The 27,876-nt window shown below is 39.5% G+C and overlaps 1 protein-coding gene across 4 annotated transcripts in view; it reads left to right on the top strand.

Annotated features, from left to right (window-relative positions):
• The window catches only part of LZTFL1 (leucine zipper transcription factor like 1), a 94,207-nt gene that overhangs the window by 53,295 nt on the left and 13,036 nt on the right, over nucleotides 1-27,876 (top strand). For 2 of the 4 annotated variants that reach the window (XM_025376825.1, XM_025376826.1), the window contains exons 1-2: nucleotides 23,172-23,340; nucleotides 26,964-27,088. In XM_025376825.1, the coding sequence (XP_025232610.1) occupies nucleotides 23,173-23,340; nucleotides 26,964-27,088 (293 nt within the window). In that variant the 5' untranslated portion in view covers nucleotide 23,172. Of the gene's footprint in view, nucleotides 1-23,171; nucleotides 23,341-26,963; nucleotides 27,089-27,876 lie in introns of those variants that run through there. The other 2 variants (XM_025376828.1, XM_025376827.1) reach the window with 2 other exon arrangements.

The raw sequence follows: 27,876 nt of genomic DNA on the forward strand, positions 1-27,876 counted from the left end.
GTGGTGAACATATCCATCACCCCAAAAGTGTCCTCAGACCCATTTGTTATTCCTTCCTCCTACCACGCCACCACCCCTCACCACATTCAACCACTGATCTGCTTTCTGTCACTACAGTTTGCTTTGCATTTCTAGAACTTTATATAAATTGTAATACATAGCAAATGCTCTTTCGTCTGGCTTCTTTCAGCATCATTTTGAGATGCATTCATGTTGTCGTGTGTACCAATAGTTGTTTCCTATTATTGTGGAATAGTATTCAATTACATGGCCTATACCAGTTCGTTATCCATTCATTGACTTGTAGACATTTTGGTTGCCGCTGATTTGGGGTTATTACAGACAATGCTGTTATAAACGCTCAAGTATCTGCAGGAACATGAACATATATTTCTTTCTCTCTTGGGTAAACACCTAGGAGTGAAATGGCTGGGTCATATGATAACTCTGTTTAACTTTTTGAGGAACTGCCAAACTGTTTTCAAATGACTGTATCGTTTTTATGTTCCTACCAGAAGTGTATGAGTTCATTGTTCCCTCTCTTTTAAAATTACATAAGAAATAAATGAATACCTCCTGTTGTAAAAAGAAAATCCAAAAGCTTCAGAAATATAGAGTAAGAAAAGTGAATGTTCCCTTTTATTCCATCCCTTTCTTAGTTCCTCATACCTATTTATCATTAAAAGTTTGGTGTGTGTTCATCTTTTCTTTGCAAGAGTGTGTGCATGTATGTGCATGTGCACGTGTTTGCATGTGGAAGCATGTATGTGTGTGTAAGTGAGATTCTGTGAGCTCTGTTGCTCTAACTCTGGCTTCACTCACTGAATAATGAAGCTTGGAGGTCGTTCCTCATCGGTGCATGAAAACGTCAATCTTTTGAATTGTTGCTGAGTATCCTACTTCAATAAGCAGAGGGAAGAGGTGTTTTTCAATGTGGTTAGAATTCTAGTTACCCTTCCTGTGAAAAAGGCAGGTCTCTTCAGCATTTTCTATTCATGTGACAATTAGAGAAGCTCCTTCTTCTCCTCAGGAAAGGCTGCCTGTGGGGAAGGATTGCATATCTTTTGGTGGATCTGGGTCTTCTGGGAGCAGCACAGGCATGAGCACCCTTCTGGAGAGTGAAAGAACAGTCAGTGGAAATGTAATGGATGGCCACAAGGTGTGACAGCTCTGCCATCACATTAGGTTTATGCTTGTCTCACGTTCCTCAGAGCAGAATTGCCTTTCCAGACCCACCATTTGTTCTGGTACTTAGTGGTGAGGAAGCTCACTTTAATTAAGTGTAGTCATTCTGAGAAGGGCAAAAGGGCTTCAACTCTTCAACTTTCAGCTTTGGAAATGAGTAAAATTGGGAGTTTCTCTTTATCATGTTAGAAAATCTACCACATTGGCTGAATGTGGTGAGAAAACCTACTCCCTTGTTTAAAACAGACAATAATGCAACCCATATTTGGTCAGCTAAACAGTTTTTTACTGTCTCCCCATGAGCGTTTTTTCTCTCTTATATTTTCTTTTAATAGTTAATGATACTAGGACTATATTAAGTGGTACCTCTTTATCTCTCTCTCAGCAATAAGGTGGGGGCTAAATCATTTACACTTATTAATACATAAAATTAGGACTATATTATAATAAAGTTGCATGTCCCACACTGAACATTGGCATAATATGTTTTCATGTCATTAAATATTAACCAAATATTAAATCCACATCTTAATTGTTGATTACTTCATAATATTTCAGATACAGACATACCATAATTTATAACAGTTGCCCTGTGGTTGAAAGATTTTTACTAGTAGATGAAGATTTTCAGTAGCAATAAGTGAAGAAAAGTTATAAAAATTATTCATTATGACAAGTGGAAATTAGGTTCTAGTAGCAATATTAAAATTAAATCATGTATCACATCTTAAAAATTTGTTATCTTCCTATGATAAATACCTCCCTCGTTATTTTGAACTAAATATGCTACTCTTTTTTACTCTTTACTCTCAAACTTTAGAAAATGTTTCACAAAATGTATACTTAGTAATTTGATAGCAATTTATAATTACACATTACCTGCTAGTCTCTGACAAATATGCTGGTTAAGTGTCCACTTTTGTTCAACCTTTCCACAGGGGACTTGAACATCACAGTCAGTCTCACACATAGTGTCCAGCTGTGTGTCATGTTAGAGATATCATGCATGACATCGCCCCCAAAATGCATTTCTTAAAAAAAACACTTTCCTGCTTAACAAAAAATAACAGTATCACACCTAAAATTAATAATCATTCTTTAATATCATGTAATAGCCATTACATTATTCAAATTCACTAAATGTTTCCCTGAATGTCCTTCCCCACTTCTTTGTCCAAACCAGGAACCAGTCCTGGACCACACATTGCACCTGGCTTTTATGTCCTCTCTCTAGCTTTTAATCCAGCCTCCAGTCTCTTCATGGGTAGCTTCTTATTGCAGCTGCTTGGCCAGTGGCCTGTAGAGGCCCCCTACATTGCTTGCCAGTGATATCATTTAGCTTGTTCCTCTCTCCCTTGTATTTCCTGGAAGTTACATCTACATATTGATTAGATCCAAGTTAAACATCTTTGGCTAGACTGCATCACAGGGGATGCTGTGACATCAGAATTCATTACCCCAGGAGACATGGAATAACTTGTTGTCCCACTATTCCTGATGCTAGGATCAACCTTTAGGTGAGGGTGATGGTGGTCTGATCCATCCATTGTACAATTCCGTTTTTCTCCTGAAGACCCGAACCACATCAGCCATGTTACTTTGGCACCATACGGATGTCCAAGTCCCATCAACCGCTCCCCTAAAGTCTCCAAGCACAGGTTGATAGTTCTTGCCTGGATCTACATTCTCATTAGGAATTGCAAGATTATGACTTTCATCCTTCTACATTTAGCTGGCATTCTTCAAGCTTTATGTTGTCAACTGGAGCTATTTGCTTACCTTGAAATATAGTTTCTACCTGAGGACATTAGATGCACTTTTCTTTCAGTTACACAATGTCAAAATAAGACATTGGTATTAGCTGCCTTGAATGAGTTTCTTCTGGCAGTATTCTTTCTGAGTATCATTATGGACTCATGAAAATACATTCAATGCGAGTGTGTTTTTATTGAATTATTCTTGGGTCTCATAATACTATTCTCACCAGAAAGCAAAGCAGTCAGAACTGAGTTTGATTTAAAACAAAGTTTCAAAACAAGAGTAGCTCCAAAGATAACATTCTGGAAAGAACTACTTTCCTAGAGAACAAAGGCGAGATCATCTAACAAATTACTGTCATTATTATTTATATCTGTGCTCCCTCCACATCTTCAAGATATGGGAGAATTCCAGAAGTGTGTCTGAGGGAAGGCTGCAAGCCATGAGAGTTCTCCGTGCTGGTTGTCAGCAATGTTTCGACTGCAGCTGGCATAAACTCAGATCCAGCGTCAAAAGGTAGTAGATCGGCCCATACTTTAAGATGCTTCTAAGCCTCCAAAGCCATTACTTTTTTTCTTACTTGCAGCAAGTAAGCTTTCTTTCCCACAAAACAGATTGTAGAAGCAGGAGGATCAGAGCCCATGTCAGATGGTTCCCTCAGTAAGTCACTGTTTCCCCGTGAGGGTTGGTGGAAGAAGTGCTGGAGAGAATGGTGGTGTTGTTGTGAAAATCACTCCTGAGGAGGATAATGTGGGGAATCCCATCTACTCCATGCCCTGCATGGTCCTGCAGGTTGCACTTTGATCTTGTCCTGTGTCATTATTGGTCACTTCCCTGGGAAGCAGATCTGTTGGAAGGGAAGCCACCACATCCCAGATCCTCACTTGGTGCATGGCCAAGGTTTATTCCCCTCCAGTGGAGGCTGAAGGGTTTTTCCAGGCTGGTCTGTCTGTTCCTGGCTGGTACAGATGGAGGATGCAGAGGCTACAATTAATTTGTAAGTTTCTTCAAAGGAAGAGCAAAATACATAGAACCAATTCACACGGCTTTAAGACTCACTTTACCTCCCAAGAACAGAGACCATGTCTGTTTTCATCATTGTGACACCAGAGTCTAAGATGGTGCCTCACATATATATCAGGTGCTCAATACACATTTGATAAACGAGCTTGATTACCAAAAGTCCATAGCTGGTCGTACAGGATTTTTATCTTCTCAGGAAAAATGAGCTCCATAAGAATGACAAAGATAATGACCACCAGGTGGGGAATAAAATACTTTGACAACAACTCGGCACCTTAGGCAAGCCACATGGCTTTTTTGGATCTTGGTTTTCTACGGGACAGGTTTGTAATAAATTATATAAATAGCCCTCACAGCTTTTGGCTTCTATAAATAGGTTTCATTTTTAGGCAAGGGGTACATAAATTTTTCTAGTTAGTTACACTAAGAGACGTAAGTTATGAGGCCTAAGAAAGTGGTAGAATTCATATCAGTTATATGCTTTACTGCTAGTTTATGGTCTCAGCTATGCTTCTACTTATCTGTGACTTTGCCCCTTGTATCTGCAAATAAGCAGGCACAAGAATGTAAACACACACACACGCACAGAGAGGCACAAGCACACACACACATCTTTGCAAATATAATGCTATAATGCATTATCGCAAGGTCTACTTACTCATAGGACTTCTTTTACACATTCCCACCCCTCCTCAGCACACATTAAAGCTGTAGAAAATGGTTTTTATTGTAGGCTAGCAGCCAGTTAGAAAGAACTTTCAGGAGTAAGGCAGGTATATTTGGCTGGCTTCTGACTGCGAAAATACAAACACTCATCAAACCAAACAGCACTTCTGGGCTTCCTGGGCTTTTGCATTTTAATCACTGTTCTCGATTTTACTCACAATCTCTTCTCTTTCAACATTAAAAATAAATCCTCTCTTGAACTTTTGCCCTCTGAAGTTTTGATCTGGTAGGGAGTTTTTTGGTTTTTTTTTTTTTTTTTTTTTTCATTTTGCTTCTTCACAGGCTTTCAAAATAATTATCATACCCACAGGCAGTCTCTGTACTGATACTAGGCAGGCTTGGAATAAATGCCACTCCGGGGCCCTCTCTAGTGTCCATCCCTGCCTCTCCTAAGCACATCTATACAAGGCCAGTGTACTTGGATCCTGTGCTGAACAGAGGTATTTCATTTTCCCTTATCTTCTCTCTAAAAATAATCCTAACTAAAAGACCCAGAAGAAATATGCCCAAATGAGAGTCAAGCACAAACATGTTGGCAATGGACTAGATCAGAAATCAGTGGAGATTTCAGCAGAAAATCTCTCCTAGCAGCAGGAAAAATACGTGATTTTTAAAATTAAGAAGGGAAAAGATGAAAATGGTCAACGAGTCTGTACTCATTACTTCAACTCCTTGGGCCGGGTTTCCTTGCTGAGGCAACCCTTTAGGAGACTAGGCGAGAATGCAACCTTTTCCTACACTCCAAAGCTCCACTCAGAGCCTGTCCTGTCTTCATCATTCGTTTTTCGAGATGACTCTGCACGTTCCATGTGCTCTGTCACATGGTGGCCTCATACTGAAGCATACGAGCCTGGCCTAATTATTTTGACAAAATCTAAATTAATAAGAGATTAATTTTAGGCAAACAAAAGCTTGCTTTACAAAGGGAACCTCACAATCATATTAAGAGAAAAGCAGGTTTTTCACATTTGCTGGTGTTATTATTTTCATCACCTACCAAAAAACAAAAGCATTTATGAGATAAATGTCCATTCACCATCTGAATTACCTTAGGATTCCAAAGTCCGTTCCTTTTCACTGCTGTTCTTCCCAACTAACACACACACATACACACACACACACATTCTTGCACATGCCTATATGCACATACACCCTTATATAGACTCATGGGCACACGCTCTTCTCATGGCATAATTTCTTGAAAAAGAAAAATTCTTGCAAGTATACATTTTACTTTATTTTTACTTATTTATTTATTTATTTATTTATTTATTTATTTATTGAGACAATGTCTGGCTCTGTCACCCAGGATGGAGTGCAGTGGTGCAATCCCAGCTCACTGCAACATCCACCTTCCAGGCTCAAACCATCCTTCCACCTCCGTGTCCAAGAAGTATACATGTTAAAATCTACATTAAATTTTTCTTTTTCTCCCCCTTAAAATTACAATGGCTGGTCATCATACTGTGATCATTAGACACTATTAGAGTTGTATTCTATGATTCATATATAATTAATGCCATTCTATTTCAAATTTCCCAAATTCTTATTTTTCAAAAATGAAGTGAATTTTATTTCAGTTCTGTACATTATTAAGAATGCTATATATGGGCGGATCACTTGAGGTCAGGAGTTCAGGACTAGCCTGGCCAACATGGTGAAACCCTGTCTCTACTTAAAATACAAAAATTAGCCAGGTGTGGTGGTGGGAGCCTGTAATCCCAGCTACTTGGGAGGCTGAGGTACGAGAATTGCTTTAACTTGGGAGGCGGAGGTTGCAGTGAGCCAAGATCATGCCACTGCATGCCAGCCTGGGTGACAGAGCAAGACTCTGCCTCCAAAAAAAAAAAAAAAAAAAAAGCTATGTAATATTCTCTGTGAAAGATCCGCTTTCATTCATTCATTGCTTTTTTGTCATTTGAAAATGAGAAAACTACTCCATTGGTTTTTTTTGTTAGTGAAAGTACCAGCATAGGCCATATTCAGTGGCTCACATCTGTAATCACAGAATTTTGGGAGGCCAAGGTGGGAGGATCAATTGAGCCCAGAAGTTTGAAACCAGCATGGGCAAAATAGGGAGACTCTGTCTCTACAACAACAACAACAAAATAGTCAGGCACCATGGCTCGTGCCTATAGTCCCAGCTACCTGGGAGGGTGCGGCAGGAGGATCACTTCAGGCAGGGAGTTAGAGGCTGCAGGGAGCTATTATCTCACCACTGCACTCAAGCCTGGGAGAGTCAGATGTCCTTCTGCTAGATACGAATGGAGTAGAATATTTAGACCAGACTTTTAAGTTCATTATTACATGAAAATTATCTCTGCGTAGCAAATTTTTAAAAACAGGAAGAGATTAGTTCCCATTTCTGCCTCACATGTTGTGTATCATCAATGAGCACCATCCAGGAGAATAGAAATCCTGCCTTTTGTTTTTAGATTCTACTGTCAGAGCCATTTTTACTTTTACCCGTGAAATAACTGAGCAATACCTCCAACTATGTCCCTATTTCTTGGAGAGCTCCCTAGAGTCCAGAGTTCACAGTGAGTGCATTAATCACAAAGTAAGTACGTCAAATCAATTTCCTCTGAAAACCACAATTTACAACTTTAAGTGAACAAACACCGATTTCTGTGGCAAACATCTCATAACAAATATTTGTATCCTCAAGGTTCAAGTCAACAATTCTTAGAATTATATTTTTAATATGACATTACTGGAAAACTCTTTGCTCGTTTTAATAAAGACAGACTCAACCTTTTGGCAATGAGATACAAGTTCAGATTTAACAAAATTCTCTATCTTTCTCTTTTGGATCTAAACAAAGGCACTTTCAAAACAGTTGTGTCTATAGCTTCTTATTTTCTCAGGATTTCCATTTGTAAAGCATTGAGGTTGCTCATTTTTCATTCTGTAGTTTATAGAGCATATGAGTACAGTTTACAAAATATGGCATGTGATTTTAACTTTAACAAATGATAAAAAATATATTAGGGATAAAATAAATTATTTCCATGACACTGGGTAAAAACATAAGTATGTATTATTCAGCTCAGTACCTGTCACTTTGACTGTTTCTGTGTCACCATACTTACTCCAGCGTTCCTGTACACTAGTCCTCCAGATCTTCCCTTGACCTTGGAGCTCATATTGAAGCGTTAATTCCCATTCTGGCTACAGTATTTATAAGTATAAGCCTTGTAGAATTTTTCAGAGTAAGGAAGAGCAACACAAAATAATCTTGTGAAGCATAAGACGCTTTTTCTTGATAATACACCCCGACAGCTGTTAAAAAAAGCCAAGTATGGTAGCATTTATTTTTAATCTACTATTCATATACTTATTTACTGTTCTTGGAAAGGGATATAGACAGTATTTTTCTTCTTGAAAATTGAATGTGTAAAGGAGTGAGATCCTGGAAAGACTTTTTTAAAATTATGGTAAATTGATTTAATTCATTTCTTAAGAAAAACACAAAATTAGCAGACATTAAAACCAGCAGTTTCCTTTATAAAATGATCATTATGACTAACCAACTTGAAAAATCACAGAACACTTTTTTTTCCTTACATAGCAGCAATGAAAACCAAAAACAAATAAACTATGGACTTGGGGTGATAATGACTTGTCAATACAGTTCATTAGTTGTAACACGTGTACCACTTTGGTGGGGGGATGCTGATAATAAGGAGTGGGAGGCATATGTGGAAACAGAAGGTTTATGAGAAATCTCTCTACCTTCCTCTCAATCTTGTTTTGGACCCAAAACTTCTCCAAAGGATAAGATCTACTTTTAAAAGTTGTCTTTTGGCCTATTTGTCCAACGACATCTCTAGCAGGTTTTTAAAATGTTTACTTCAAATATTTAAAATTCAGTTTTAGTCTATTAGGCAATTTCGTCAATGTGATTAACTCCTAGGTTGGTATAACAGTCCAAAAAGTCAGGTATGAGGAAAACATCCCTTTTATTTTTAAATTTAATTTAATTTGAAGTCCTGGGACGTGCAAGTTTGTTACATAGGTAAACATGTGTCATGGTGGTTTGCTGCACTTATCAACCCATCACCTAGGTATTACGCCTCACATGCATTAGCTATTTATCCTGATGCTCTCCCTGCCCCCAACCCCCAACAGGCCCCAGTGTGTGTTGTGTTCTCATTATTCAGTTCCCACTTATAAGTGAGAATATGCAATGTTTAGTTTTCTGTTTCTGTGTCAGTTTGCTGAAGATAACAGCTTCCAGCTCCATCCATATCGCTGTAAAGGACATTAACTTGTTCCTTTTTATGGCTGCATAGTATTCCATGGTATATATGTGCCACATTTTCTTTATCCACTCTATCATTGATGAGCATTTAGGTTGAGTCTGTGTCTTTGCTATTGTGAATAGTGCTACAATGAACATACATATGCATGTATCTTTATCATAGAATGATTTCTATTCCTTTGGGTATATACCCAGTAGTGGGATTGCTGGGTCAAATGGTATTTCTCATTCTAGGTCTTTGAGGAATTGCCACACTGTCTTCTACAATGATTGAACTAATTTACACTCCAACCAAAGTGTAAAAGTGTTCCTATTTCTCCACAGCCTTGCCAGCATCTGTTGTTTCCTCACTTTTTAATAATCACCATTCTGACTGGCATGAGATGGTATCTCATTGTGGTTTTGATTTGGATTTCTCTAATGATAATGTTGAGCTTTTTTCATATGTTTGTTGGCTACATAAATGTCTTCTTTTGAGACACGTCTGTTCGTGTCTTTTGCCCACTTTTTAATTTTTTTTTGGTCTTGTAAATGTATTTAAGTTCCTTGCACATTTTGGATATTAGACCATTGTTACATGGATAGAGTGAAAAAATTTTCTCCCATTTTGTAGGTTGTCTGTTCACTCTGATGATAGTTTCTTTTGTTGTGCAGAAGCTCTTTAATTATATCCCATTTGTCAATTTTTGCTTTTGTTGTGGTTGCTTTTGACGTTTTCATCATGAAATCTTTGCCTATGCTTATGTCCTGAATGGTATTGCCTAGATTTTCTGCTAGAGTTTTTATAGTTTTTGGTTTTACATTTAAGTCTTTAATCCATCTTGAGTTAATTTTTCTATAAGGTGTAAGGAAGGGGTTTAGTTTCAATTTTCTGCATATGGCTAGCCAGTTTTCTTAGCACATTTATTAAACAGGGAATCCTTTTCCCATTGCTTGTTTTTATCAGGTTTGTTAAAGATCAGATGGTTGTATGTGTGCAGTCTTATTCTGAGATCTCTATTCTGTTCCATTGGTCTTTGTGTCTGGTTTTGTACCATGCTGTTTTGGTTACTGTAGCCTTGTAGTATAGTTTGAAAGCCTCCAGCTTTGTTCTTTTTGCCTAGGATTGTCTTGGCTATATGGACTCTTTTTTGGTTCTATATGAATTAAAAAAAATTTTTTTTTTCTAATTCTGTGAAGCATGTCAATTGTAGCTTAACGGGAATAGCATTGAATCTATAAATTACTTTGGACAGTATGGCCATTTTCACCATATTGATTCTTCCTATCCATAAGCATGGAGTATTTTTTCATTTATTTGTGTCCTCTCTGATTTCCTTGAGCAGTGGTTTGTAGTTCTCCTTGAAGAGGTCCTTCACTTCCCTTGTTTTCTGTATTCCCAGGTATTTTATTCTCTTTGTAGCAGTTGTGAATGGGAATTCATTCATGATTTGGCTCTCTATTTTTGGTGTATAGAAATGTTTGTGATTTTTGCACATTGATTTTGTATCCTGAGACTTTGCTGAATTTGCTTATCAGCTTAAGAAGCTTTTGGGATGAGACTGTGGGGTTTTCTAGGTATAGGATCATGTCATGTGCAAACAGAGACAGTTTGACTTCCTCTCTTGCTATTTGAATACGCTTTATGTCTTTCTCTTGCCTGATTGCCCTGGCCAGGACTTCCAATACTATGTTGAATAAGGGTGGTAAGAGAGGGCATCCTTGTTTTGTGCTAGTTTTCAAGGGGAACAGTTTCAGCTTTTGCCCATTCAGTATGATACTGGCTGTGGGTTTGTCATAAATGGCTGTTATTATTTTGAGGTACATTCCATCAATACCTAGTTTATTGAGAGTTTTTAATGTGAAGGGATGTTGAATTTTATCAAAGGCCTTTTCTGCCTCTATTGAGATAATCATGTGGTTTTTGTCTTTAGTTCTGTTTATGTGATGGATTACATTCATTGATTTGCATATGTTGAACCAGCCTTGCATCATGGGGATGAAGTCAACTTGATGGTGGTGGATAAGCTTTTTGATGTGCTGCTGGATTTGGTTTGCCAGTATTTTATTGAGTATTTTTGCATTTATGTTCATCATATCCCTTTGATTTTTTAAGACACGACTTAATTTTTTAACTTGAACTCTCATTTTCTGGGGAAGGCAGAGAAAATCCATCAATTTGTACCCTATCCACCCTTCGGTGACTTTTCCAAGAAGCTGGGCTAAGTTCCAGTAGGAGAAAGCCCTGTAAGTTGACAAGTGCGTCTGACATATTATAATTATGTTTTGGTGGCGGTTGTTACTGGTTTTTTTTAATTATTACTTCAGATTAGATGAATGGGATGAGGAGAGTAGTATAAAGAAGGGAATGGTGATGATTTTGAGTTATTTCAGATGTAATCCTAGGAGGTGCTGGAAGCAGCAGGAGAGAGAGGAGAACTCATAAACAACTCTGAATCATCTCATTGGCAGATAGTGATAAAATGGTTAGTGGTAGAATGAGACCAAGACACTCTTGTGGATTATGAGTTCTCTTTAGATGTGTTGAATATAAATAGTTTTTGAGAATTCCACTTGGAGAATACCTGTAAGTTCCTGCAAATATAAATTGGGAATGCAAATGAGAAGTGTGGTTGGAGATGCAGATTTTTTTTTTGAGACAGAGTTTCACTTTTGTTGTCCAGGCTAGAGTGCAGTGGCACCATCTCGGCTCACTGCAACCTCCGTCTCCCAGGTTCAAGCGATTCTCCTGCCTCAGCCTCCTGAGTAGCTGTGATTACAGGCATGCGCCACCACACCCGGCCAATTTTGTATTTTTAGCAGAAACAGGGTTCCTCCTTGTTGGTCAGGCTGGTCTAGAACTCCCAACCTCAGGTGATCCACCTGCCTTGGCATCCCAACGTGCTGAGATTACAGGCGTGAGCCACCACGCCCAGCCGGAGATGCACATTCGATGGTCATCCTCATATGCGACAGATGAAACCCTGGAAATGAATGGAATTACACAGCCAAGGGGGATACATGGTAAGACAAAGCAGCTGAGGAGAAATTTCAAGGGATACCAATTTTCAGGGCTGTGCAGCAGAGGAGCCAAACATGGACAGCAAGAAACTATAGAAAGGAGAGGGCAGAGTAGCAAAAACCCAGGAAACTGTAGAAGAGGAGGTGTCCATGGTGCAAAATGGTGCAGACCTGAGATAAGGCATTCGATTTGGCAGCCGTTAGCTCATTGGATGGCTTTTGAGAAGTCTGTTTCAGTAGGGAGGAGGAGAGAAAGCCAAAATGCGAGTGAATGACAGATGAAGTGCAAGAAGTCAACAGAGGCCACTCTCTGGAGGAGTTTAGCAATAAACAGGAGGAGGAGGTTAGGGCAGCTGACTATAGAAAAGGTGTGGACAAAGAAAGGGTTAGTTTAGCATTGTTTATGGTTTATCATTGTTTATGGTTTGTCATTGTTTTATTTTTTAATGTGGAGGAGACTTGAGAATGACTTTAAACTGAGGAAGGATCAAAGAAAAGGGAAGAAGATGAAGATATAGAAGCCAAAAAGAAAAATCTTAAAGGATAATTGATGGAGCTTGGTCCTAGCAGAGGTAGAAGGGCTTAGATGAGAACTAGATCTAGTTAACCTTGGACAAGAGTTCTTGCGAATCAGTAGAGCAAGAAGAGAAGAAAATACATGGGTGTCCTACAGGAAAAGATGAGAGCTTAGAATCTCTTTGTAGCCCCATGACACTTATTACATGTTTAATAATTTTGCTCTCTATATCTGTGAAAAGAGTAAATAGTAAACCATGAATGATAATCATTGCTCTCAAAGTAAGTCACACTAAAATTTCTATGCACCTTGCCTCAAAAAAGATGTTTCCCCTAGTGTAGCAAGAAAGTGAGCCTAATGTTCATAATATTCCTACATGATGTACCTTTGTGTCCCTCAAAAAATATATGGTGACTTTCTGTTTAATTTTACTATTAAATATCTGAATGGGACCTGCCCAGTGCATCTAATTCAAATCAAAGAAATTTTGACAGGACCTTACCAAAGCCAAGCATGCCTGCTCAAAGAAAGCTCATGCAAAGGGTTATGAAACAACTAATCAACCACAAGTAAAGCCCTTCCTTCTGTTCCACCTACCCCACCTTCAATGTGAAAGGCCTGGGTATCTTCAGCCATCTGGAGAAAAATTAAAAGAAGAAAAAGCTAAAAATAGTGGGCTGCAACCAAAATGAAAATATCTGAATGTTGGTAACAGTGTTTGAAGAGGAAAGGGCATGTTCCTTTGAGTGGTTTCCATCTAGGTCTCATGGCCTGAAATGTCTGCCTAACTTCTGATTTAAAGAGAACAGAAATGAGTACTGGCTCTTAGAAGGAAGGTACCTTGATTGGGGTGAGCACATAAAACAATGGAAAAAGTGACAAAAGGGGCTTTTGTATTACCTTTTGTTTTCTCTTTTCATCATTAAACTGTAAAAGTGATGCCTGTTTGCTTAATAAATAAATTCAGGTTACGACATATATAAAGTAGGGATCAACCACCTCCCATCCCTGCTGCCACTCTAGCACCTCTTCCCACATTTTGATGTGAGGAATTTATTGCTTTACCTTTCCAAATTTGTGTGTATGTGTGTTTATAAAAATGGGATCTCACTATTCTCCAACTTGACTTTTTTTGTTTTCACTATATGTTATGGAAATCTTTCCATGTCTGTGCACATGGATTCTTCCTTGTTCTTTTGACAGCTACAGAAAACTACTCTTTTATTGCTCCATAATTGATTTAGTCATTCTCCCATAAGAGGATCATTTAAACTGTCTCAAGACTTTTTACCACAGAAAAAGCTGCTGTAAACATCTCTGTACATACACCTTTGTGGTCTTGTTGTTTCTTAAATAAATTCTTAGAAGTGAAGGCAAATTGCTGGCTTAAAGGGTGTGTACATTTTCAGTTTTGATGAAATTCCAGATTGTCCTCCAAAAAACGTCATACTAGTTTATCCTCCTACCAACAGTTTTTAAGAGTGCCTTTTTCCTCATGCCCCAGACACTACTGGGTGTTAATACTCTTTAAATATGTCCTTGCTTATAGATAAAAGTGCTTTGTTTGAGCAGAAGGTTAGGGATATTAAGGGAACTTCCCTTCTAGAAAAGTAGCAGGAGAATCATATGTTAAGATTTAAGAGAAGTGGGGGAGATGAACGTGTGAGGACTAGGAAAGCTTTAGGAGACAGCCACTTGGGTGGAGTGGAGCAGGAGCTGACCCACAATGTCCAAGCATCTAAAAAGCCCAGAGAAAATTGGGGGGGAAAAGGTCAAAAAGTTTTTATGAAGCCAATACAGTTGGTTACGTGACTTTTCTAGTTTGGGAACAAGAACAAAAAAAAGAGAGAGAGAGACAGGGTCACCCAGGCTGGAATGCAGTGGTGCGATCATGGCTCACTGCACCCTTCACTTCCTAGGCTCAAGCTATCCTCCCGCCTCAGCCTCCCAAAGTGCTGGGATTACAGTTGTGAGCCACCGTACCTGGCCAGGAAAAATTTAAGGTTGGAATCCATCAGTATGTTAAAATTGAGTCATCTGGTGAGAAATAGAAACTTCTCAGGGTTAAAGGATCGCACGAAGGCTCTGACTTGAGACCAAAGAGAAATGAGTCAAAGAGAAGGACTCATGGGCCAGAAGAAAATAGAAGTTTCAAAGATCACAGCTGGCCAGGAGCGGTAGCTCACTCTTGTAATCCCAGCACTTTGGGAGGCCCAGGCGGGCGGATCACAAGGTCAGGAGTTTGAGACCAGCCTGGCCAATGCAGTGAAACCCTGTCTCTACTAAAAATACAAAACTGAGCTGGGCGTAGTGGTGGGCCCCTGTAATCCCAGCTACTCAGGAGGCTGAAGCAGGAGAATCGTTTGAACCCAGGAGGCAGAGGTTGCAGTGAGCCGAGATCACGCCACTGCACTCCAGCCTGGGTGACTATTTACTCACATTGTAGAAGGTTTTAAAACATATATCCATTTTGAAGGGGAAAGTTTTCACAATATTGTAAATTCTAAGTAACAAATACAACAGGCACATGAAAAAATCTCTCAACACACAAACACAACCTTCTTATGTGGATACGACAGCGATCCTAGTAAAAACAACTATCTCCATGGTTTTGATGGTTTCTCTTATGCAAAATCAATTATAGAAATTCATAGATTAAGTCTCTTAAAATGCAAAATTTTTCTGTCTTATACATGCAGATATTTAAGTTCATGTTGTCTTCTGGTTTATATTCAGTCTCACTGTTTTAAAATAAAACCAAATTCTATCACATAAGAACAACTGGGAACCATTTATCTTCATTTGTATACATGAAAAATATCAGTTCTGTGTATGTTAGCTGTTCAAAGTTACTCTCCACAGTCTTATTTGTGGATGATTTAATGAAGATATTCCTACCACATTTCTGCTAACCCTGTACGTGGGTTAGTTTTGCAGGCTGACCGGGTGGAAGTCAGATAAATTCCCTCCATTCCTAGAAAGACATTCTCCAATTAGCTTAACACTAGTCCCTTAGATTGGTGTCTTAGCTTCAATGATAGCAGTAGACCAGATATGAAAGTTTTCTTTATATCACCCTGGATTTTAGTGTGTTCAGTTATTTTTTTCCCTGTCCAGGTCATTTGTTTTCTACTTAATATTTTTAGCAAAGCAGTGACATTTTGGCAACATTGGCTTCTAAAAGTAGATGCTCACCTAACATTTAATCTCTTGGGGTTTGTAAGGAATCCACACGCTGGGCTGTTTCAGGTATTGGTGCCCGAGTTTGCTACATTCCCTCTGTCCTTTCTACCTTGTTTTTCCCAGGCTAACATTTACTAATCCCTGAAGATTCAATTCAGGGATTTTCCTCAAAGCTTTCCCTGAAACCCTACATTGAGCTAAGTGCTCCTTGCCTGGTTTCCTAAAAGGTGACTACATTATATGGACATGACATGATCCTCTAATGGGTCTGTCTGTCCTGCTGGATGGATAGCATCCTTGAGAGCAGGGACTTTGCTTCATCTTTGTTCTCCTAACAACCAATAGGCACTTTAGACACAGGACCGATGGCCTATAAAAATGCTTGAAATCCTATCCTGGCTAACATGGTGAAACCCCGTCTCTACTAAAAATACAAAAAACTAGCCGGGCGCGGTAGCGGGCGCCTGTAGTCCCAGCTACTTGGGAGGCTGAGGCGGGAGAATGGCGTGAACCGCGGGGGCGGAGCTTGCAGTGAGCCGAGATCGCGCCACTGCACTCCAGCCTGGGAGACACAGTGAGACTCCGTCTCAAAAAAAAAAAAAAAAAAAAAAAAAAATGCTTGAAATCAGAAATACACAGTTGCACCTGAACAACATGGGTTTGAACTGTGTAGGTCTGCTTATACATGGATATTTTTTGATTAATATATTGGAAAAAATTTTGGAGATTTTTGACTATTTGAAAAAACTCAAAGAAATATCAAAAAATTAGGATTTTAATTAAAGCATAAAATATATGTACAGACTGGTCTATTTTATAATTCACTACCCTAAAATATACACAAATCTATTACAAAAACATAAAATTTATCAAAACTTATGCACAGAAACACTTAGAGAACACATGGCATCATTCACAGCAGAGAGAAATGTAAACAAACATAAAGATGCAGTATTAAATCATAACTGCATATAATTAACTGTAGCACACTTTGTACTACTGTAATAATTTTGTAGCCACCTCTTGTTGCTATTGCAATGAGTTCAAATGTTTCAAGTATCAGCTTAAAATATCTATGAGGTTAATTATCTCCACCTGAGCAGTTCATCTCTCCAGTAAATTATGTATCATAGTAAAAAGTGATCTCCAGCAGTTCTTGCAAATTTTGTGTGTAGTGCAATACTGTAAGCCTTAAATAACATCATAGGACTCACACAAAGTGTCACTAATGATGCTGGAAGTACTCCCAGTAAACAACATAAAGTCATGATATTACAAGAAAAAGTTGAATTACTTGATATGTACCACAGATTTAGGTCTGCGGCTGCAGCTGCCCTCCAGCATAAGGACCACTGTAAAAAAGAAGAAAAGGAAATTCATGAAGGCGTCACTGCATCTACTCCAGTTGCTGCAAAAACCTTGTACTTTTGGTGAACTACCTTTTAACCTTGTATTAAAAATGCAGCTTTCATGTGAGTGTAGGATTGCTCTAAAAAAGGCATCTCTAATATAGTTTGAGAAAAAGTTAAGTCATATATGAAAACTTAGAGAAAAAGAAAGATGAAGGATCTAAAGTCAGAGAATTTAGTGCCAGCAAAGAATGGGTCGATAATTTTAGAAAGAGGTTTGGCTTTAAAAATATCAAGATAATGAGAGAAGCAGCTTCTGCCAACTAAGAGGCAGTAGGTGAGTTTCAAGACACCACTAAGAAAATTATTGAGGAGAAAGGATAGCTGCCTAAACAGGTTTTTAATGCAGATGAAAATGCCCCCATTCTGGGAAAAAAGATACCACAAAGGACATTTATTCGTAAGGAAGAGAAATGAGCACCAAAATATAATAGGAAAGGATTATCTAACTCCACTGTTTTGTGCAAATGCAGTGAGGTTTATTATCAGGACTGTTCTTGTCTATAAAGCTGCAATCTCTGAGCATTGAAGGAAAAAGGTGAACACCAGCTGCCAATCTTTTGGTTGTACAAGAAGAAGACATGCACAACAAGCACCCTTATTCTGGATTAGTTCCATCAATGCTTTTGTCCATGAAGTCAGGAAGTACTTTTCCAGTAAGGGACTGACTTTTAAAGTTTCCTTTTTTATTGGACAATGCCCCTGGCTACCAAAACCCCATGAGTTCCATGTCAAAGGTATTGAAGTGGTCTACTTGCCCCCAAACACAATGTCTCTAATTCAGCCTCTAGATCGGGGTCATAAGGACCTTTAAGGCTCATTGCACATGGTTCTTTATGGAAAGGATTGTCAATGCTATGGAGGAGAATGCCAGCAGAGAGAACATCATGAAGGTCTGGAAAGATTACACACCACTGAAGATGTCATCATTGCTACAGGAAAAGCCGTGAAAGCCATCAACCCCGAAACAATAAATTCCTGCTGGAGAAAACTGTGTCTGGATGTTGTGCATGAGCCAAACAAGGAAACCATGAAAGAGATTGTAGATATGCAAAATAAGAATGGGGGCAAAGGGTTTCAAGGTATGACCCTTGGAGAAAGATTCAAGAGCTAATAGACACCACACCAGATGAATTAGCTGAACACAAGTTGATGGAGATGAGTGCTTCTGAACCAGTAAGAAATGATAAGATGTAGAAGTAGTGCCAGAAAATACATTGACATTAGACAATCTGGAAGAAGGGTTTCAATTATCCAAGACTGATTTTAACTTCTTTTATGACATGGACCCTTCTATTATACAGGCACTGAAACGCGCAAATGGTGAAAGGACTGGTACCATATAAAAACATTTTTAGATAAACAAAAAATAAAAAGTCAGATGGAAATTATGTATTTCCATAAAGTTACACTGAGTGTGCCTTTCTCTCCTGACTCCCCTTCCACCTCCTCCAACTCTTTCTCCTCTGCCACCCCTGAGACAGTAAGACCAACCTCTCTGCTTCCTCTTCCTCCTCAACCTATTCAAAATGAAGACTTTTATGATGATCCACTTCCACTTAATGAATAGTAAATATATTTTCTCTTCCTGATGATTTTCTAGTATTTTCTTTTCTCTAGCTTACTTTACTGAAAGAATATAGTATATAATACATATAATGCATAATATATGCTCATGAACTATTTATGTTATTGGTAAAGATTCCAGTCAACAGCAGTCTATTAGTAGTTCACTTTCAGGGGAGTCAAAAGTTATATGTGGATTTTTGACCGTGCATGGGGTCCACAGCACTATCCCTTGTGTTGTTCAAGGAACAACTGTAAATGCTTGGGCTCAAAATATAAAAAGAAACCTATAAATTAGTAATTGTTTTATGGGATGTCTTCAAAATGTAGCATTAAGTCAACTAGAATTCAATCAGTAGTTATATAAAAACATAAGGGTTAAGTCATGAGAACTAAATAATTCATTCTCAGAAACTCCTAAAAGTTATATAAATCACCTCAAAGTTACATTTAACATGGGAAATAGGGATAGCTGAATATGTCTGCTGCCTTATGATATGCTTTCTAAAAGAGGGCATGTCCGGGGCCAAAAGCAACCCACAAACACAGTATCTGGAACCCAGCAGGAATTCACAAATGTTTGTTGAGATGCTCCTGTTTATCTCCAATTCAGTTCTGCAAGCATAGCTCAGAGCTTATTAAAGGCCGGCCATACTATGTTATTATATAATCAATATTTCTTCCTTCAAGGAGCTTGCAATATAGTAGTGGGGAAAACAAACTCATATAAGTTGGCTAAGAATGACATTTCCGTTTGAGTTCACTTTATTTTTCATATATTATTTATCCAGCTCACTGAGAAAACTTCCAGTCATGAACACAGCTTGCACTAGGCTATTCAGCTCTTCCAATAGGACTACACAGCCCTGGCTTTGTAGGCAAAACTTCCTGAGCAAATTTGATTTTTTGTTTCCATTTTCTATGATGAAATGCAATCGGTGAATACCCTTACATTGACAACAGTCCAGGGAAACATTTATTGAAGACCACAGATCTAGGAAGATCCACATTTCTGAATAAGACACTCTTCTTAAAGGTGCTCCACCCTTGTATAAGCTGTCAGTATATCTCTTTTTGTAGTTTGCCACTTGTAATAATAATAAATCTAAATGTACATCTCTGGACACTTCTACTGCAGCACCTGATGAAAATTTGGGTTCCCTGTTCAGGACAACTCTCAATTTCACAATCATCACACTCACCCACAACTTTTCCACGCTCCTGTTAAAACCTAACCCAAATTCCACTGCCTTCTGGAAATCATTTCATTTCATTTCTGAATCTCTCCTCTCCAGTCTCAACAGAAGTGAACTATCTCGCACCCTCTCTGAACTACCCTACTACTAACTGTCTGCTTTGAAATTATTCTGCAAGTTTGAATTCTCCCTTGACTTGATTATAAGCCCATTTTTGAAAGAGACCAATCCCATCTTGTTCATTGCTCCCTTCCCCATTGTATCTTGCGAGTCCAGCTTCCCATTAACAGCTGCTGAATGTACAGACTGAACTTGTGGGTTTAACTGAAATGTATATGCATAAGGGAGTATGGAAAGAGGATTTGGTGCATATCATCATCTTTATAATTTTTCTTGTTCTCTACAAGAAGGTATTCCCCACAACCAATTCTCAACATTTTTTGAGGTAGGCTTCTCCTTTTGATGGTTTTGGTGTTTGTTCCCTTTGGGGTGTTGTTAATGCATTGAGATTATCAGTGAAACTAATCTATAATTCGGGCTAAGTAATTGCCAACATCCACACATTCTTCCAGGGAGTTGTGTTTTATGGTGAACCACTTCCTCGTTTGACCTCCTTTAATGCATGTGATAGTGATTTCACTAATTTAATTTGTCAGCACTCTCCAATACTCTGCCGATCATTAAGGTATTTTGAAAGCAACTGAAAATAGCCTCTTGCCTACTGCAGGCCTACTCAAATGCTATATCTCCTGTAAAGAGCCCTTTAATCTTGGCCATTCTCTTCTACACGGTCTTGGCTACTTTCTCAGTAGCCAAGATGTGGCAAGATGGGGAAGTTGAAGAGAACTTGTATGGTAGAATTTCATGCAAGAAGTCATGCTGCAAAGATTCTGTCTTCTTAAGAATAATCTCCTAAATGATTTCCCCTATTTTCCACCTACTACCAGTTCGGTATTTCTCAAACTTTTCTCTTTCCCATATAACCTTCAAGATTTTTACATTTTCTGTGTATCACTTATATATATTTTTTTACTTAATCATTTTCTTCATTTCCTGTTTCTACTTAAGTAAAGCCTCACCTTAGTCCCCCCACACCCCCCAAAAATTTATAGTGTGGGGGCAGCTGGGGCTTTCTGAGTCCCTCCACTTCTTCCCTCAGATTTCCCCCTCAGATTTTTTACTCAGACTCACTATCATGGCCACAGAACTTTGCACACAACAGGGGTTCTGTAAATAGTGGCAGAATGAGTGAATCTGTTGACATCCCTGAGGAGGCCATGATCAGCTTCCCATTCCTCCTTTTGCCAAGTCTAGGTTGCAAACACCCTGAAATTGGTGGTCCTAGTATTATGACTGGTAACTTATAAAGTTATAAGAGTCTCATTTCATAATAATATACAAAAAATTTATCTTCATTTTATTTATGTTGAACACTGCTAAAAGGTACAAAATGGACTTGTGTACCTCCCTCCAAATTCACACACACACATACACTCACACATATACGCATTTTAAAAAACTGTCACAGCAATTAAAAAAAAATAAAAACAGAGCCTAAGAAGATCACTAGTAAAGTAGGGTGGAGCTGTTCTCCCTCACGGCTCGAATTGTTTGCTTTGGTGACCAACCCACACTAGTAAACAACCTGAAGTACAAGTTCAGCCTTTTCATGAGCCAAATTCATCACTTTAAGACCAAAAATACATGTTCACATTTGCTGTCACTAGTTAGACAGCTTATGTAACAACATTCAACTCTGTTGGGTAGATTGGCTAACGGTGATAATCTCCTTGGTATGGAAGATTTTAGATTAAAGCAGAATTTTATATTACAATAACCAGCTGATGGAGTTTTGCAGAACAACTTTAAAAATCCCCAAACCACAAATGTAATATTTGCATTATACACACACTCCTTTCCTTCCCCTGAATTAATAACACTTCGCAAGCACAGGATTTGGCCTGTGAGAAAATAAACGAGCTTTTCAGCAATGCGAACTGATGAACGACTTTGTTTACTGATCAGTCATAAAAGTTTTTGTGAACTTCATCTCGCACCCACAACACCTTGTAAAGTGACCCTCTCACTATGTGAACACAACGAATGTCTACAGAGGAAAGAACCAAGTATTATGAGGATTAACTACTGGAATGGAATGTGTCTATTAATAGCTCATAATAGGCACTAAATAATGGCAACCATCGTTATCAAATTCAACAACACTCACTAAACAGAAATGGGGAGGTGGGATGGTAAAGGGGAAGTTTAACTGAGCTTGGAAGGGGTTAATATGCAGGGTTGAGAGAATCTGCCCTTAGGAATCTCGCAAGAAGACAGGGATTCTGCCCAAATGCCATTGCAATGCCAAGGATAGGGAGCCTAGCCAAAGGTGAAGTTGGGCATACCCACGCCACTGCCTCCAGGCCATCCTTCCATGCCTTGGAGTGCTCCAGGTGACACACAGGAGAACCTTGCTTACTGTTCTTGACCCAAGGCTTGAGATCCTTCTGTGGGCAAATGCCTGCACATCACCTCTGGATCATCTGAGTGAAGGACTCTGAGTCCCTGCTATTTGCAATAAGAGATCTCATCCTACTCTTGTCCTTCCAAGCCAGCGTTTCTAAGAGTGGTCCTGATCTGTGATCACTCCTGGAACATCGGTTAAAAACCGCAGATCCCAAGGACCCAAGTTAGACTTGTGAATCAGAATTTCTGGAGATGAGGCCCGGGAATTTGCTCAACAAGCTTCCATAGTGGTTCCAGGCATATGGAACCTTTTGAAATTCACTGCTCTTGGAGAAAACCCATGCTTTTTGCATTTTTTTTTTTTAATGGGAAAAGGTTGCTAGAGACTTTTAACTAGAAATATAAGAGAAGATAATAACAACAACGACAACAGTAATAATAACAGGCGGAGTCGTAGGGAGGGGTCGTTTGAAGCTGTACTTGAGAATCTGCAGGCGTTGGTGTTGTTGGCCTGTCTCAGCCACCCTGATGCTCAGGTAGGAACTCCTGAAAAAAAATATGTCTGAGCCGCGCCCTATGAGACCACTGAAAGGTCTGGGATGTCCATTGCACCCTTGGGGTCGCCTAGGCCACAGGAAGTTTTGGATGAGAACTTCCCAACAATCCACAAGCCGATGCCCCGAAGCGCGCAAGCGCGGTGGCGGCCCCAGGCAGCTCCAGGAAGCACAGCCCTCCGGTTACCTTCTGCAACGGCACTCAGCTCCCAAAGGTGAACGTGGCACAAAAAGGTGGGACTTCCGGCCCTGGAAGCCAATGCGCACGTGGCAGTCAACCGGTTACGCAATACTTCCTGTCGCGTGATCCTCAGGACCAATGAAAATGCATAATTGCAGTCCACGTGCCTCGGTTTCCGTTAGCAACCAGAGGCTTCTAAACAACCTACCCTCCCTCCCCGTCTTCTGTGGTCCAGCTATCCTCGGCTCTCCCAGACTTGGCGGGCCACCGCCTGGCCACTCCCGTTCCTTTAGGCTGCCGCCTGCCGCCATGGTGAGTAGCCGGCCCTCGAGCCGCACCGCGCCCAGGAGAGAGCGCGGCCGGGACTGGAGACACTGAGCGGGTGGGCCCGGAATGATTACGTGGCCTAGTTGGGTCTGGCCGCTCCTCAGCCTCCCTGAGAAAGGGAGGCTGCACCGGGCGCGAGAGGTTCGGTTAACCGCAGCCCAAGCCCTTCTGGGGTAATCCTGGGTGAAGCCTTTTCCCAGCAGCCCAGCCGCGTCGCTTCGTTTCTCTCGCTTGCCTGGGGGCGGGGCGGAGCCAAGTCAAGTCTTAGGTGGCAGGTGAAGAGAACTAGAGGAAACTGCTGCCGGCCTAAGGTGCGGGGCAGGGTTCTCACTCAATTTCAAGAAGCTCCAAGTTTATACACACACACGTTAACACAAGCTCAGAGTTCTCAATTTCAAGAAGCTCCAAGTTTACACACGCACACACACACACGCATGTTAACCAGAGGAGCAGGGAGAACGAATCCAGCTTTCTGTGTGATTGAAATCCAACTTTCTGATGTGGATGTGACTTTAAGAATCCCAGAACCCTATTTTACAGCTGAGGAATTTGGGTGACATTTCCTTTGTTTTGGCTTGCTCAAAAAAGACCATTAATCCCTCTAGCGAATAAGCATGCCATCTTAAATACCAGTTATACTCAGAACAGTGCACAGCACTGAAGTGTTCAGGAAAACGGATGAAACCAGGATTGAGAGCACCACCTGAAATGGCTACTGAAATACCTCAGCAACCAAAATTTCTGTTTAGACAGCGTATTCCAAGCGCTGTCTGGGAGCTGAGAAGACTCCTGTGAACTAAACGGATTGTTCCCTCCCCTTCTTGAGTTTAGACCCTCTCCACTCATTCTCTTGATTTCCCTAAAATATCAAGAGAATACGTTGAAAACAAATCACAAAAAAATTGATATCTCTTCCTGTTCTATCTTCTGTCATCCCTTTCCATCAATTAACAACTGAGGCTTTGGAATCAGGCTCAGGTTCTTCATTAGTAAATTGCAGATAATAACTACACAAGGCTGTTAATATGATAAGATAATGCGTATAAAATAAATAGCACAGTACCTGCGAAAATATTAAGCATTCAGTATCTGATACGTATTATTAAAGTATGCTCATTTTTATCATTACAGTTTCCTCCTTGTACTTCTCTTAAATTGTATATGGATTTGTGGGCATAGTTAAGAACAGGGAACCATTTCTGGTACTTTACCCACTCCTCTTCTATCTCCTTCCGCCTATACACACATACACAATTTATGGTACAATTTCAAGACACTAGCTTGGCAATCCTCTGGCAGTATTTCTTGCTATATGTTTTCAGCTCTTTTTATTATTATTTTAACAGAATATTTCTACAACAAAATTCAAACAAATTCTGACTTCCCCACTTGGATACCTCCCATTGTTTCTAACCATTTTAGGACTGATCATCATATCTACCTCTCATTTAGCAGATAGTAAAACTAATGTCATTGGGGTTAAGTGACTTGGTAACAGACTGTTACCAAGGTAGATAGTTGCATAGCTAGAACTAAACCTGGTTTCTAATCCAGTGCTTTGTCTGTTATACCACACATCTACCTATTGCATTTCCTCTCTAATGGTTTGACATAGATACATATATGTGTGGAAGTAAAGGTTTGTGAATAGCCGTTTCCTAGGCTGATGCTATTTTTCCTTTTGAACTCAGCTGTCCACTTTTACCCCCTTTCTTCATTCCAATCCATTTTAAAGGAAGTTTTCTGTCATTTACCCTTCTCAATTTGAGTAATTTTTCCTTCTTGAGCCTAGGACAGTCTTAACTTTCCTTGAAAGGCGGGAAAGGAATGAACAGACAGGAACTGGCCACCTGCTGGCACAAGGCACTATGCTAGGTGTTGTGCATTATAAGAAATGATTCATGCCCTCATAGAGTTTACAATCTACTTGGAGGAGCAAAACCTGAAAAAAAAAGATAATCAATAATACAAGGTAGTAATCAGCCTATGACCGTACCAAAGAAGTAGCAGAGATTATATATACTAGCTTTTAGAGGAAGGCATATCTATAGAGTTACTGAGGGCATATTGGGAGGTGGCACAGAGTAGGTGAAACAGGTTAGGCCGTGAAGGGTGGGTAGGAATTCAATGATGTGGTGGAGCATGTGTGTACTGACTGCTGAGAGCCAATTTTATGCATTTCTTCTCACCTCTTCATTCAGTGACATTATATTAGTGGCTTGAAATCAGCCATGATGGAAGTATTTATGCCATGGAAATCAGCAATGCTACAAATCAGGCCCCCCCTACCTAGAAAACCTGCTGTTAAATACTTACCATCACACCACTGGGTAGGATTCAGATTCTCGAATAGGAATGGAGAGAGATACGTTAGGATCAGAGTAACATGAGTGGAAGTCAAGGCAGGAAATTTTAAGTCATGTTTCAGGACTGATGAACAGACTAGTGTGGCTAAAGTCGAGTGTTCATTTAGTAGAATCCTGGGAAACAGGGTAAGAGAAAGAGTTTGGGAGGTTTTGAGGAGTAAAGAGTGTAAATTTATACTATAGACAATAATGATTAAGAATCTGTATTTGTGCTTTGTTTTTAGCAAATTGTGACATTGTTTTGTGATATTTCTAAATTGTGGGATATTCTTGCCCATATTGATGTGTGACTATCAGAGATAATATTGTCTCTAATGTAGGTAGTCAATTACTTTTAGTGCGTAATAGAAATCTGTCTTGTTAGTCACAACTCAGGTGCATATGCAACTGTAACCTGTTGCACTTGGTTACCTTACAGATTTCTCTTTCACTTCCCTTCAACTCTTGCTGTCTCCATTCTATCCTCCAGACCTTAAAGACTTATGCCACCTAAACTGCTTTGTAAAGCTCATCAGCTGCTTAATTGCAAATCCAACTAACATGGCCGATGCCTTGCTCTTAGCTGACTGCTGACCTGCTCTATTCTTTGGGTGCTAGCCCTACCTCCTTGGGCTTGCCTCTTAAATATCTGTCAAGCTGTCATCTGGTTTAAAGTACAGACCAATTAGTGGTTCTTTCCAAATCAAATATACTTGTTAAAGCTGTATTTAATGGGGTAAGGGTTAAGCTGCTATAACAGAGTTGCTATTTTTTGCTGTAAGGTTAAGTGGCTTGAAGAATACAGAAGTTTATTTCTCTCTCACTTAACAGCCATCTTACTGCTCATCTCAGTTCAGTGACAGGGTCAGTGTCTCTCCATGAGGTAGAGATGTGGGTCCCTTTCATCTCGTGGCTCCCCCAGCCTCTAGGGCATTAATGTTGTCTGCATGATTCAGTCAAGTCACCACCTCTTCCAGGTTTCAGAGAAACAGGGAGTGGCAGAGGTACACCCCATATCTTAAGGCCAGGTCTTTGGAACTAGACCACAACATTCATTGCTGAGAAGTAGCCAGCAGTGACTTGATTGCAAGGAGGGCACAGAAGTGTTATCTAGCTGGGCAGCCATGCAGCCAGGAAGAAGAGAAGAATAGAATTTGATGGAGATCTAGCAGTCTCGACCACAGAATGTCTTATGCATTTTCATTTTTGGCTCTTTGATCAGTTCTTCAAGACTAACAATTAAATTACCTCTTTCTTTTTCAGGCAGAGTTGGGCCTAAATGAGCACCATCAAAATGAAGTTATTAATTATATGCGTTTTGCTCGTTCAAAGAGAGGCTTGAGACTCAAAACTGTAGATTCCTGCTTCCAAGACCTCAAGGAGAGCAGGTATCAGAGGAGGACTCTAAGCAAACCAAATAGGAACATGGATTCTTTCTGGTAGCCAGTATGGGGGTGCCATAGCAGATGTCAGTCAATTTCTGGGTTTCATCATGATCAATTATTTGCTAACAGCAGCTATACTAAGCCTCATGGAGACAGGAAACAAAAGAAGTCGTATCGTTGTGGAAGCAATGAATCTATTATCAGAAATGCATGTGATAATTACAGGATTCCAGAGCTTCAGAAGGGTAGTCAGGAAGTTGCCAAGGGTTTGTGGATTAATGATTGGCTGGTTGTATTAAAGATTCCAGAACTTTAATTACTTGAGTTATTAATTAAATGGTTAGAGCTCTAAGACATGGAAATTAGTGAGAAAACACGTCTGTGTTTCATACTGAATAATTAAGAGAGAGGAAAACAGCAGGAAATCATAATGCTGACTAGTACCAAAATTGTTAGTTGATTTCTAGCATGAGATAATAATGGTTGGACCATAGTTGATTTTTAGCAAGAGATGAATGTCATGTCAGACATAAGTGAAAAAGACCTCCAAGTGAGCTCCAGCTGCCATAAAACCATGAATGTGTCAGTATTAGAGGCCATCAGCCTTAGACCATTCAGCCCATTAAACTCATCTGGTAATCTGGTTTCCTAACCCCCAGCAGATGAAAGCAACAATTTAATTGGCAAGAACATATGTTCTATTAAAGAATATAGAAAGATTATTAATATTTTAATAAAGATTTTTGTAAAAAAATGTTCTGGTTTTTTGAGAAGGACTAAATTCTGCTGGC

The sequence above is a fragment of the Theropithecus gelada genome, chromosome 2 (assembly GCF_003255815.1).
Source record: "Theropithecus gelada isolate Dixy chromosome 2, Tgel_1.0, whole genome shotgun sequence".
Lineage (NCBI taxonomy): Eukaryota > Metazoa > Chordata > Mammalia > Primates > Cercopithecidae > Theropithecus > Theropithecus gelada.